The 14,209-nt window shown below is 45.1% G+C and overlaps 2 protein-coding genes across 9 annotated transcripts in view; both read right to left on the bottom strand.

Annotated features, from left to right (window-relative positions):
* Positions 1–385: 385 nt before the first annotated feature.
* slc15a1a (solute carrier family 15 member 1a) lies at positions 386–7,805 on the bottom strand. 2 transcript variants are annotated; one of them, XM_030342636.1, is made up of 23 exons: positions 7,581–7,805; positions 7,462–7,493; positions 6,940–7,027; positions 6,552–6,693; positions 6,246–6,365; positions 5,857–5,956; positions 5,617–5,707; positions 5,337–5,420; positions 5,155–5,237; positions 4,974–5,060; positions 4,778–4,867; positions 4,613–4,657; positions 4,498–4,530; positions 3,954–4,042; positions 3,699–3,780; positions 3,396–3,512; positions 3,060–3,200; positions 2,884–2,930; positions 2,655–2,759; positions 2,450–2,561; positions 1,852–1,989; positions 1,529–1,636; positions 386–961 (listed from the first exon to the last, which is right to left on the bottom strand). In XM_030342636.1, exons 1-23 carry the CDS (start codon positions 7,585–7,587, stop codon positions 722–724), a joined length of 2,181 nt encoding a protein of 726 aa, XP_030198496.1. In that variant the 5' UTR covers positions 7,588–7,805; the 3' UTR covers positions 386–721. The 2 variants fall into 2 exon arrangements, with proteins under 2 accessions (XP_030198496.1, XP_030198497.1); XM_030342637.1 differs by lacking the exon at positions 2,655–2,759.
* Positions 7,806–8,164: 359 nt separating this feature from the next.
* The window catches only part of LOC115532754 (dedicator of cytokinesis protein 9), an 81,914-nt gene continuing 75,869 nt past the window's right edge, over positions 8,165–14,209 (bottom strand). For 6 of the 7 annotated variants that reach the window (XM_030342633.1, XM_030342629.1, XM_030342632.1 and 3 more), the window contains 6 exons: positions 13,978–14,124; positions 13,658–13,868; positions 12,442–12,632; positions 11,265–11,365; positions 9,754–9,892; positions 8,165–9,425 (listed from right to left, as the gene is read on the bottom strand). In XM_030342633.1, coding sequence (XP_030198493.1) covers positions 9,300–9,425; positions 9,754–9,892; positions 11,265–11,365; positions 12,442–12,632; positions 13,658–13,868; positions 13,978–14,124 — 915 coding nt within the window. In that variant the 3' untranslated portion in view covers positions 8,165–9,299. Of the gene's footprint in view, positions 9,426–9,531; positions 9,540–9,753; positions 9,893–11,264; positions 11,366–12,441; positions 12,633–13,657; positions 13,869–13,977; positions 14,125–14,209 lie in introns of all 7 variants that reach the window. The other variant, XM_030342631.1, reaches the window with a different exon arrangement.

Here is a 14,209-nt window from a genome sequence, read left to right on the forward strand (position 1 = left end):
AAAACAGCCCTCCAAACACACCTTTTCACCCTTGCTTTTAAGCTTTAGGCACAATCCCATTTCTACCCCTTACCCATTCCCCTTACCCCTTCAAAACAAGGGGCAGGGGGAAGGGGAAGGGGTAAGGGATAGAAATGGGATTGGGCCTTAAACGTTTTTTTTTTGTTTTTTTTTTTATTGGTATGATTTAGCTGCTATTTTGAATGTCTTTGAGCATTTGGAAAAGCGCTATATCAATTTGATGTATTATGAAGCAAAAGTAACACAGAAACCTCCCATGCTTAAGTGGGTGTTTGGTCCTACACTAAACATCTTCCCCAGGGGGAATTGGTTAAACAGTTTTCATAAGTTTTCAGTTTTCACGAGTAACAATAACAAAAAAACATAGATGTTCAATTTTTATTCTCAAGGCTTGTTAAACATTACACAGAATCAGAGATTTATATCTATCTCTCACACTCCCTCTTTTACACACACATACACACACACACACACGCGCACCCACCCACCCACCCACCCACCCACACACACACACACACACACACACACACACACACACACACACACACACACACACACACACACACACACACACACACACACACACACACACACACACACACACACACACTTACACACAGTGGTCAACAAAACAATACTGGCAGTATTAACATCTCAACAGACAGACACAAGACTCCCTAAAGCCCACATGGACAGGTGTCTACATCCTGTTCTCTTTGGGATCACTTCCTGTGCCCTCGGTCATCTCCAGGGAGGACCTCTGGCTCCTCCGACTGTCCTTCCTCTCCTTCTTCTCTGCGCGGACCTCGTGGTCGTCGTCCTTCTTCCTGAACTGGGCCTCAATCTCCGCCGGGTCCATGTAGGTGTAGAAGTGTGCCATGATGGAGAAGATCACACACACAGCGACCAGCAGAGAGGCGAAGAGGACGTACTCCGCCCACTGGGGGGACAAAGACGCAGCGTCAACGTAACGCAACGTCAATGGTCCCACTTTTGGGACCGTTCACGGCAGAAGATAAGATAGATACAACTTTATTTAATCCCGAAGGAAATGGGGTTTTCCAGGGGGCAGACAAAGACACAGATGACCAAAGAGCAGCACAATACTAGAACATTGAGGAATAATATTAATGCAATAATATATTACATTTAATAATCATTATACAACATTTAGTTCCAAACAAGTAATTTGATTGGACAAGAGGCTTTCCATGAGTGCTGATATAGAGTATAACAGCACTGGGACTTTTGTCTATACATGTATCACTCCGCTTTACAGCTAGTTAATAACCGTTAACGTTATTAACTAGCTGTGTTTATGTGTTGCTTGGCAACAGTTCAGTCCCAGTCCAGTTGCGGATCTATTTGTGTTGAACTATCTTGTAGAACTGTTGTATGAAAGCAATATCACACTTGAGGTCGTGTTGTTGTACTGAATATCAGCACGGCTGTGAAACAACTTCGGCACTCGGCCGAAGATTGTATAGAGAGGACTCCTTCTGTATACCTGCTCGGGGATCTGTGCGAGCTCCGCCACGATGAGCACGATGAAGTTTCCGATGGCCACAGTGAAGAGCCAGCCGGCCTGTAGCACGGCCTTCATGTTGCTGGGCGCCTGGGGAGAGAAGGGTCATAGTACCGTCAGCAGGAGACTCTAAGGGACGCCTTGTGCATATGTGAACGGTTCGTGCGATCAATGAATACATCCCTGTAAAAAATGAAAATCGGATAAAAAAAGATATAAACTACTACAGAGGAACTTGCACAGTTTTTTTTAATTGCAAAAGAGAATGAGTACATTGAGGTACTCATGACTCTCGTGGTCTTCACCTGTGAGTAGGAGAACTCCAGCCCGGTGACTGAGAACACCACCTCCCCCGCAGTAATCAGGAAGTACTGAGGGATCTGCAGCGCCATGTGCACCGAGTTGGGCTTGATGTCTTCAGCAACACCAATGGAGGCCGCACACTGTACACAATAAGACGAGAGAAACGTTCACTCAGACGATGGAGGAGAACGTGGGAGAACAAAGTAGATCAACCGTTTCAGTTGAGGTCTGATCGCTCCTGCCAGGGTTACCTTAGTTTCCGTCATGAAAGATGTTTCTGAATATCAGTAATACTCAATCTAAACCTGCACTATGTAACTTTTTCTGCTTTTCAGTACATTAAAAATGGATCTGAACTCCAAAGATTCTCAAGAATAAATCACGCCCATCCACGAGTCAATCCATCCAGGGTACTTTTTGTTGGAGCTTTATTATCAGATGACCGCTACTGTCGTCTAAAGCCACTAGAGGGCGCTCATAGGAAAACATGCATAGTGCAGGTTTAACACATACAAAGTCCATTTGTTTTATATTTGGTATTTAATACACTGATTTGTTTTCCCTATCTTTTATCTATGATTCCGATCTTCTTCAACTTACGTCAGGTCCGAAGGTGAACGAGCTGGGGATAATTAACGTGTAGGAGCTTCCAAAGCCAAACTCTCGTGAATATTTACAAGACTCTCCCCCGCTCTCTATAGTGAAGACGGTCCTGGAGAGAGAGATAGGCATTTAAAAAACAACTTAAGATGGAGTTCTGACTAAAATAATAACAAGGCGGAAAATATATAGAAATGTTTCTTACGATCCATATGTGAGCAAAGAGTAGTTTGAGTAGAGGGATCCATCGGTAATTCCGAAGTCCAGTCCGCCTGTTGATATATTCAGTGGATATATCCCACTCACAAATCTGAAAGGTTTTTATCCGGAAGAAATATAAACAAATAAATCGTGTGTAGCGTCTTAACATCACGTGGATTTACCTCCAGTATATATCCTAATATATATATATAACTCTATAATACAAAACTCACCTAATGGCATTGGCGCCTTGCTCTGGTTTGGCAGTTAAATCCTCAGTCTGTAATGGATAAAACCTACATTTAACTGACATTATTCAGATTTGATGTAGATAGATAAACAGACAGATAGACAGACAGACAGACAGACAGACAGACAGACAGACAGACAGACAAGGATAATCGTTTACCATTGGCCACTCTTGTGTGTTGTTTGAGGGGAGGATAACTGATTGTCGCTTGCCCTTGGCTAAGGTCAAGTTTTGACTGATCGAAGTGTTGTCAACAGAAACGATGACGAAATCTTCATCAAACGTAAAGTAGTCACTAGCCTGCCGGACAGAAAGAAATTAAATTAAATAGTTTATCATTACGGTCATTCACTAAATTTGTATAGTGTATTGCATACGTTTTTTTCTTGGATCAAAGGCATTTTATATTCAACATAAGAAACGCGAAAAAAGTGGAATATGGATTTAAAAAACCATAAAGTCATAAAGCGAAGGTGCAGAGTTGGGCTGACAGACCTGTCCGGGGGCCAGCTGCACAGTGTGCTGGGACAGGGTCAGGGTCATAGGATCCCTCCCCAGGTTGATGGTCTTCAGCTGGCTTTGGACGCCCGACGGGAAGACAGGCAGAGTTTTCTAGAAGGTTGGTACGTAGGTACTGGGAGTTAGCACATTGCTTTGGTCTGAGTGTTGGTAAGTCTCCAAATCAGTTCTGTTATTGTGAACCAAAATAAATGGCTTTCTTACCATTAGGCTCTATTCGAACTACAGTTTGGTTCAATTCCCAACACTGGTATGTGTCATTGCTTTTCAGATACTCACATCAATTTCGATCTGGACCAGGGCGGCAGCAACGAAGGCCATGGCGGCGAGGAACATTCCAACGGTCATCCTCTTCAGAGGTCTGTTGGGAGAACACTGACCTCAGACCCATCATTGAAGCATCGTTCTTTAAACGATACACAAGAAATATCTCTTCTGCATTCCACCACATCTAGCTGATTGAATGAACATCTGTGTTTCCACAACAGCTATCGATGTCCTGTATTCATGATCTTCAACGATAAGCAGACTCACGTGAAGTTCAGCCCACATTTTCTGATCAGAGGGTACACCACACTGTCCATGATGGGCACCAGCGTCAAGATGAGGATGGGGTTCACCGTCTAACAGGAAAAGAACACTGATTGAGAATAACATAAAACGATGATAAGTGGGACCTGTTGATCCTCTCTCTACATTAGGGCTAAAACAAATTATCAAAAGGTCAATCAACAGAAAATGTATTCAAATTTCAATAATCTATTATTCGTTTCGGTCAATCATCAAATACAAATATTTGCTGCTTGGTGATTCAGAAAGTCAATCATTGGGTTAATTATTCATTATAGAATGAATACTATTTATGCTCTTGGATGCTATTCAGATAAAGCAAAGACATTTAATCAACTTTCACTTTGGACTCTGATTACTCGTGATGGCATTTGCTCTTATTGATTCTACTTTCTAGGCTGGATGAAGAATCGATTAATGGTAAAATAATCATTAGAGTAGTCGTCTATGCAGGTCATGGTTTGTTGAAGGCTTTCTCAACATCCACCCCAGTCCGTCGTGGGTTTACCTGCATCTGGTCGGGCTGCAGGACTAAGAGACCCTGGGGAGAGAGAGAGAGGTGAGCACGACTGGAGCGACACCTTCTGCTTCTGTTTTCATGGATGATTCAACGTGATACGTACAAAGTTTCCATCCATAGTGGTGGCCTGGAAAGTCCACCTTGAGCCCTATGGATTGATGGTATGAGTATGAGCATTAACTCGGAACTTTAGACCAACATGAATTATGCATTTTATATAAAATGCGACGTTATCGTGAAACTGGAAGATGGGTTAAATCAGAATTACCTTTTGGTCAAAAAGTGTCCAGAACATGGGAAGGGGAATGTAGAGGAAGAGAACCTTGAGCACCATTTTGATTTGGGCGATGAGGAGTTTCTATCAGAGCAGGGAGAGAGGTAGGAGATGTTGAATAGAGGCATACCTACCATATCGCTGCAAGGAGCTGTACTCAAAGTTTAAAACGTGTTTACAAAGGTTCTACCTCGTATTTTTCATCCGCCCAGTCCATCCAGTGAGTCCTCTTGGGGAATTCTTTGCCTCTGTGTCTGAATCGGTTCTTAATGGCAAACTGAACAGGAGAGCAAATTAACAAATGATGTCTAAATGACAACACCTACTATGTCCGCGTTGACGTCGTGGTTAGGACCTGTATCTATACTCACTCCAATACATTTGCAGACATCCAGGAGGATATTCCCCTGTGGCTCAGCCTTGTGGTACATACCGCTCCCGGCGATGAACACAACTGTAAGGACAATGCGTCCTTTATATATGCCGTACTGACTTTTCACTACACTTTACTGTTTGATGTATCGTTTAAAGCTGGAGACAGTCTGAGACATACCCAGTGCCACCACCATGAGGGCTGCCGGAACGCCGAAGGCCAGAGAGTAACACTTCTGCTGGGTGTGGATCCCACACTCCTGGGCTGCAGACAGAGAATGGACGGACTCATGGGTAAACAACGACTGCTCAGGGCTAGGTGGTGGTGTCAAATCAGCATCCTCTTTTTTTTCACTCAATTTACTTTGGGGGAATCCTGATTATTATTGAATTAATGTCATGGTTAAATTTCCAACGATGCTTGCAGATCAGTCTTAAGACGGGTTCCCCTCCTGGCGTACCTCGGAGGATGGGTGTGATGATGGTGGACAGCAGGCTCCCGGCGTTGATGCACAGGTAGAACACGGAGAAGAAGGTGCTGCGCTGCCTCTCCTGTGGAGGGGGGGGGGAGGAGGAGGCCGCCGGCGTGACCCACTGCGCTCCGTGTGTGTGCGTGGTGCGTAGCCCCGAGTGAACCCACACCACGCGACCACAGCAGGCAGTGGGGTCCCACACCCGGTGGTTCTGGAGGTACCACTCACCTGGTGGTCCTGAAACTGGTCCCCGCCGAAGGCCGCCACACACGGCTTGATGCCCCCCGTCCCCAGAGCGATGAGGACCAGGCCCACCATGGACAGGGCTCTGCGGGGGGGGGGGGGACAGCGCAGGGGGGTTAAGGGGGCAGGAGGTAGCATCTAAACGCTATAACTTACACCGTCATAATTAAAGTAAAAATAAAAATAAATAAATTAAAGGTAAGATCTATGAGCTATTTCAAATGTATAAATATAATATCTATAGCGGTATTACTAAAGGTGATGTAGGCAGGGTTTCAGGGCTAGTATATACACCAGTGTTATAATGGGGCTGTAGGTAAGATCTGAGCGCTGATGATTAGTCTTCTTCTTAGGTCTCAAAGTGTTCCACCCACACGTGGAGGGTCATGTTGTCGGGCGTGCCGTTCCAGTCGTAGTCGGTGAGGTCATGGATTGCGCTGATGGCCATCACGACCTGGCCGAGAGCGTAGACGATGGACAGGTAGATGATGGTCCTGCAGGTGGAGAGGTCAAAGGTCACCGGACACTTCTATTAAAAGTTTGGCCTGTGCTTGAGACACCAATTAGGTTAAAGCTGCGTGGAGGTGATGGAGTGAATGGCTGCAGTACAAAAGTTACGTTTTCCTCTCGGGAGCTTAGAGGACAACAAAAAACAAAATGGCGCGGGGTTTGACGCTCACTTAAACTTCCCGAGCCAGGAGTCGGCCACGATGGCCCCCAGGATGGGGGTCAGGTAGCACAGGGCCACGAAGGCATGGTAGATGGAGGTGGCCAGGTCATCGTCCCAGCGCAGGAAGTACTTGAAGTACAGCACCAGCACGGCTGCCAAGGGACGCACACGGACAGACCGTTACACAACAGCGGCTTCACACTGCGCTGAGCTGTGATTGGATGAGGCCGCTCCAATGTATTAAACGCTCTTTAAAGTTGTTTACCATTTTTTTAACCAGGTAATTTCATTGAGACCAGAACATTAAACAACTAATGTTAAGAATTTAGCATGAAGGGCCTGGGCAAGAGGCTCAACACTGCGAAAGAACACAATCAAAAATACAAATTGAGTCTCACCACGCATGCCATAGTAGGAGAACCTCTCGCAGAACTCGTTGACCACGATGAAGAAGATGCTCAGGGGATAGCCGCAAATCACTATGCTCTGAGAGGAAGAGGAGGCAGCTGTCTCACAGCCAACCAATCATATATATACTAGAATACGCTTCACATACCATCATATTTAATACTTCGGATGGAATGTGCTTCAAATACCATAATATATATAGTATAGAATATGCTTCAAATACCATAATATATATAGTATAGAATATGTTTCAAATACAATAATTTATATAGTATAGAATATGTTTAAAATACCATAATCTATATAGTATAGAATATGCTTCAAATAGCATAATCTATAGTATAGAATATGCTTCAAATACCATAATCTATATAGTATAGAATATGCTAAAGAACTACCAGTTCTCATAGTTGTTGCAGAATCCTAACTGGTAGTGAATGTATATTCAGAGCAAGTATACATATCTACACCCTTCTCACATGAACTAATTATAAATGGTTTCATATATTTACCGTCCCCTTCTTCTTCTTGACCTCCTCGTGATCTGCATTCACAAAGGGACATTCAGAAAGGTGGCCTTGACTTATGAACACAGACATCTGAAACGATGAGCACTATCTCCTAAACTCACCAGCCATGATGGAGGAGTGTGGAACCTGCTAGAATCCCCTCCGGTCTGCGACGTTGGGCCTGGTGAACGGTCCGTCTGGGCTCGGTGGACAGGAGATCCAGTGGGGCAGTGAGATGGTTGGGTGTACAACAGGGCTGTATGTAAGGTCAGGTGTCACCGTAGTCCTGATACGTCTCCCGGTTGGACTGTGTCCTGTTTTATCACACCCCTGTAGAAGGTCCACTACTTGACTCCCAGTGACTTATATACCCTCCCACAAAACCCACCTGTTGTTAAAATTACAACTTCATGTACGAGCTGATAACACAATCCTGATACAGGAGTCCATGCTGGCTGTATTAAGCAACCACAACATTGAAGACATGTTCAATGGGGTCGATGATAGAACACACTTTGTTGAGATTATTGGGTTTTCTGAAGTGGAACCCACCAGCATTCACTTTATTTAATTTTCTTGGTTGTGCAGCAGATTGTATGTGTTGGTTGACTGTACTCAAACTCACTTGCAAGCTACGTTGGGTAACAGTGTACATATATAGAATAAAGCTGAATGTAAAATAAAAACAATGAAAGGACCTCCTTTGTACAAGTGCAGAAATATGAGTGATTTTATTTTAAAAGAAAAGCATTAGGGAGCAGTTTACAGCAGAACAGTGATTTTCTGTTAAATAAAAAATAAAAAACAAATAAAAATGCATTGCCTACCAAATAGAAGATATATATATATTTTCTTATAAACATTTCATTGAACACTAAAATGGTAAAAGCTTCATATTTCTCCCCAGTAGATCTGGACTCCACCTCACTGCTTTGGCAAGAAGGTTGCATCCTCTTTTCAGTGTATGAGTCAAGATATTTTGCCAAAGACAAATATTGCACACACTCCTTTTTTTATATATATATACAAGAATGAACAGGTTTGAATACACTGAGTGTATGCAATGGCTTAAATATAAAAAAAACGTTCCGCTCTAAGACATTGAAGTGATTAAGGTTGAATGTTAATATGTTCACAGGAGGCTCTTTTACATGCGTGTAACGTAGTGTGTGGGGACATGAGTGCACTCAGCATACCCGGCCCATCAGGAAACCAACAGAGATACTTAGAAAAAAGTGAAATACTGTACATACAAAATACATACGCCTTATCAAAACATACGCAGGTAAAACGAGGGGATGCTTATACTGTTGTCTGTTCTGCTTCAGATTCCCAGAGGAACGTCTTTGGAGGAGGCGATGGAGTACATAGTTCAGGACCAATCAGCAGAGACCTGTTCACCTAGCCATTAGGGAGCGAGTCTGCAGACCTGTCCTGGTCCCCTTATCACCTCCAGACGATGACCCTTCACCTCTCCTAGGGTCAGGGGTCACGTCCTCCATCACAGCCCACCAAGTCATCGCACCAATCCCACGACAGCGACCAAACTCCTTAGTGTGCGTGTGTGCATCTGTGTGTGTGGATGTGTATGTGTGTATATGTGTATCTACGTGCATGTGTATGTGTGTATGTGCGTGTTTGTGTGTATGTTTACGTGTGTGTGTGTATGTTTGTGCGCGTGTGTGAGTGTGAATTTCCATCCTCATGGAACCGCTGTCCGACCAGACAGTCCGAAGGAGAACCGTTGACGGGATCACGAAGAGCAGAGGAGCGGAGGCAGCGGGCGGCCCCCCCGGCCCGACGGGGTCCCCGGGCCGGGTGGGGGGTCCCCCGGGCGGGGGTCATACCACGGAGGAGGTGCAGGGGACCCCCTGGATGGTGGCGCCGGTCGGGGTGCCGCTGATAGCGTTGAAGATGTGCAGCGAGTCCGGGAGGACGCTTTTCATCCCGTCTTCCACCGGACTGATCTGGGAGGGGACGGGACGGAGAGGAACAGGTCAGGGCACGCAGCCCCGGTCCTAACTACGGTGTATTGATGGGTACAGGAGTGACAGGGAGTACTGGTTACGTTACCATCCGATCTGCTCGCGACAGCACAAAGGAAGAACAAAAGAAAGGCGCTAAACATACGAGAGATGGACATTGGTTACCAACGCCGCTCAGGGTGAACTCAATACAACTGTTCGGATCGGCACTGGTCGCTAGGCCCGGGGTCTGACCCGGTCGCTAGGGCCGGGGTCCGACAGGCACCAGTTGGGCCCGGGTTTGACACGGTGGGAGTGGGTTCTTCCTCACCTGCTCGTGCATGATGGCGGACAGCTCGCGGGCCAGGTCGCGGTAGTTGGCCTTCATCTCGTCGTGGTACTCCTGCTGGTCCTCCTTGATCAGCCGCTCGTTGATGCTCAGGCCGTGGCCGCACGCCTCCACAAACTGCCTGCTCGCACGCACACAGGGAAACACGCTTATTAATACTACCACTGATAGTTATAGTAATAACGCACCAAGGGAAACACGCTTATCAATACTACCACTGATAGTTATAGTAATAACGCACACAGGGAAACACGCTTATTAATACTACCACTGATAGTTATAGCAATAACACACACAGGGAAACACGCTTATTAATACTACCACTGATAGTTATAGTAATAACACACACAGGGAAACACGCTTATTAATACTACCACTGATAGTTATAGTAATAACACACACAGGGAAACACGCTTATTAATACTACCACTGATAGTTATAGTAATAACACACACAGGGAAACACGCTTATTAATACTACCACTGATAGTTATAGTAATAACACACGCAGGGAAACACGCTTATCAATACTACCACTGATAGTTATAGTAATAACGCACCAAGGGAAACACGCTTATCAATACTACCACTGATAGTTATAGTAATAACGCACCAAGGGAAACACGCTTATCAATACTACCACTGATAGTTATAGTAATAACGCACACAGGGAAACACGCTTATTAATACTACCACTGATAGTTATAGTAATAACACACACAGGGAAACACGCTTATTAATACTACCACTGATAGTTATAGTAATAACACACACAGGGAAACACGCTTATTAATACTACCACTGATAGTTATAGTAATAACACACGCAGGGAAACACGCTTATCAATACTACCACTGATAGTTATAGTAATAACGCACCAAGGGAAACACGCTTATCAATACTACCACTGATAGTTATAGTAATAACGCACCAAGGGAAACACGCTTATTAATACTACCACTGATAGTTATAGTAATAACACACACAGGGAAACACACTTATCAATACTACCACTGATAGTTATAGTAATAACGCACACAGGGAAACACACTTATCAATACTACCACTGATAGTTATAGTAATAACGCACACAGGGAAACACACTTATCAATACTACCACTGGTAGTTATAGTAATAACGCACCAAGGGAAACGCGCTTATTATACTACCACTAATAATAATTATAGTAATAACTGTAATCGACAAGCCTCCACAGAACAGCCTGCTTGCACAGACCACAGGGAATAATATTCCCTTTAATATTAATGCTACTAATAATGAGTGTAATCGATTTTTTATATGAAATTAATATATATATATTTTTCAATTAGTTATAAGAATAACGGTATTCTTATTAACATAAAAAATTTCAATAAGAATTTATGTTAATAATATTATTAATAATCGATAATGAATGTTAATAAGAATAACTTATTGAATGCACTGTGTAATTGATTTTTCATTATATTTGTGTTGTTAAGGTCTCACTCTCACCTGAACACTTCTTTGAGCTGCTTGACCTTGTTGTCTGCATACTTCTTGGTGCTGGCGTCGTCAAGGAAGGCGCGGGCATAGGCCAGTGGTCCGGCGTTCACCTGGGGGGGGGGGTGACCACACCTCGTCAAACACAACTCTGATGCCTCCTGACGATAGCACCCCACACGATACAACCTTCTCTACTGCGTTGCTAGTTCAAAATGCACCTCCAATCATACTGAACGCTGGTGACTGTAACCATGGTAACTGAACGCTGGTGATTCTGTAACCACGGTAACTGAACACTGGTGACTCTAACCACGGCAACTGAACGCTGGTGATTCTGTAACGACGGTAACTGAACACTGGTGACTCTAACCACGGTAACTGAACGCTGGTGATTCTGTAACGACGGTAACTGAACGCAGGTGACTCTGTAACCAAGGTCACGGAACACTGGTGAATCTGTAACCATGTGACTCTGTAACCATGTGACTCTGTAACCATGTGACTGTAACTGGTGACTCTGTAACCATGGTAACTGAACACTGGTGAATCTGTAACCATGGTAACTGAACGCTGGTGACTCTGTAACCATGGTCACGGAACACTGGTGACTCTGTAACCACGGTAACTGTACGATAGTGACTCTGTAACCACGGTAACTGAACACTGGTGACTCTGGTACCACGGTAACTGAACGCTGGTGACTCTGTGACCACGGTAACTGAACACTGGTGAATCTGTAACCACGTGACTCTGTAACCACCTGACTATGTAACCATGTGACTCTGTAACCATGTGACTCTGTAACCATGTGACTCTGTAACCACCTGACTCTGTAACCACCTGACTCTGTAACCACCTGACTCTGTAACCATGTGACTCTGTAACCACGTGACTCTGTAACCACGTGACTCTGTAACCACCTGACTCTGTAACCACCTGACTCTGTAACCACCTGACTCTGTAACCACCTGACTCTGTAACCACCTGACTCTGTAACCACCTGACTGTAACCATGTGACTCTGTAACCACCTGACTCTGTAACCACCTGACTCTGTAACCATGTGACTCTAACCACCTGACTCTGTAACCATGTGACTCTGTAACCATGTGACTCTAACCATGTGACTCTGTAACCATGTGACTCTGTAACCATGTGACTCTGGAACCATGTGACTCTGGAGGTACCTGGACGCTGATGCTGCCCTGGAGCTTGAGCTGCAGGCGGATCATGTCCACGTCGCTGGAGGAGCAGAGCTGCCGGATCTCGCCCACCTTCTTGCTCATCTCGTCGATGGCCACCTCGATGGGGTTCAGGTCTGTGTGGTGCTGGTACATCACCGCGATGCGCTTCTTCACGTAGGGGAAGCAGTGTGTCGCTGGGGGGGGGGGGGGGGGGGGGGACGCATCAACAGACAACACCAGGACCGCAGAGTCGCTCTCCAGCTTCAACAACAGACTCACGACTCACGTGTTCAGAGTTCACCTGGGCTCTGCATTGCCTCCCCCCCTACCCCCCTACCCCCCTTACACACTTACTGTACGTTGTACGTTGTACGTGCTGGCACTTCAAAATAGTACTTAGCATTGTGTAGCATCTTGTCCCAGCTATCTGTGTTGTCTACGGGGAATGGGTTAACCTAGCGAATGTCAGTTCTTGGCCCTTGGTTCTATGAACATCCTCACTGTACCGACAGCATATATTGTTTCTTTCTTCTGACAAATGTGCTCATTTAAAAGCGTCTGCTAAATGCCCTAAACGTAAATGTAAATATAAACACCCTGGGTTTTTTCCATAAGCTGTGGTCTGGCCACGATGAGTTGTGCAGAAGTGTTTTATCGTTCCTATTTGTCCCTAGGAAGATATCTTAAAGACGTGTTATCTTGTACTACGGATAACGAGGTACTTTTGGGCCATAAAACAAAAAAAACATCGAGGGCTGTGTGATTAGATACGAGGGCAGATCCTTGAAAAAGGGCTGACATCTTCACAATCTAATCTTGCGTTTCCACTCTGGCCCGAGCGCTTTCTGCCGACCAATAAAAAGCTTCGCTGGAGGAATGTTTATCTACATCTCTGTGGGGGGATGATATTGAAATGCTGAGGCTCACTTCAGGCGGAAATCATGTCTTTGCGGGTAAAGTGTTTTTTTTAACGAGTCAACCTACGTTTTGAGAGGGCTGTACCAATTAAACATTCAAGGTTTTTGAGTCAAGAAACGGAACTCATAGTTAAGTCTTGAATATTGGGCAATATTGGAAAATGTTTCACTAGCTCCAATTAGAAAGCTACAACCTACATTTCTCCCATATGTTAACTCTTTAAAAAGCGCTATATGGCTACGGCTACTGTATTAGCATGTAGCCTAGGAGCTGCGCCCCCAGCGTCCCCCAGTAGACCTACTGGTCAGGATGGTCCTCCGCTTGCACTGCTCCTCCACGCCGCCTTGCTTCTTCCCCGACACGGTGAAGGGCATCTCGAACACGAAGCGGCGGATGTTGTGGCTCCTCTCGAAGTCGGTCCGGCGGTCTGCCAGCTCCTTCTCCTCCAGGAAGGGGCTCACGTGGGTCACCTGGATGTAGGCGAACTTGGAGTCCAGGTCTTTGGGGTTGATCTGGGATTAGAGCAGGGAAGACGGATACGTATGAGCCAAAAGTGGTCTCGGGGGATTTATTCATGGTGAAACATTTGAAGTGATGATATGTGAGGTGAGGCGCCCTCACCCTCCCCGAGTCCTGAATCATTTTCACGTTCTCCTGTCCAAACTTCTCAGCGTACAGCTTCAGCAGCCTCATGGAGATCTCCGACAGAGGAGTGAACTTGGGTTCTTTGTAAATGTACTCCTTGCCGTCTTCGTCCTCAAAGAATCCCTACGAACAGGTGACAAAAAACAACAGTCAGGAAGGGAAAATGTCTTTCGAATGATAGAGAATCGACCCAATCACAAAGAAAAAA

The sequence above is a fragment of the Gadus morhua genome, chromosome 20, assembly GCF_902167405.1.
Source record: "Gadus morhua chromosome 20, gadMor3.0, whole genome shotgun sequence".
NCBI classification, from domain to species: domain Eukaryota; kingdom Metazoa; phylum Chordata; class Actinopteri; order Gadiformes; family Gadidae; genus Gadus; species Gadus morhua.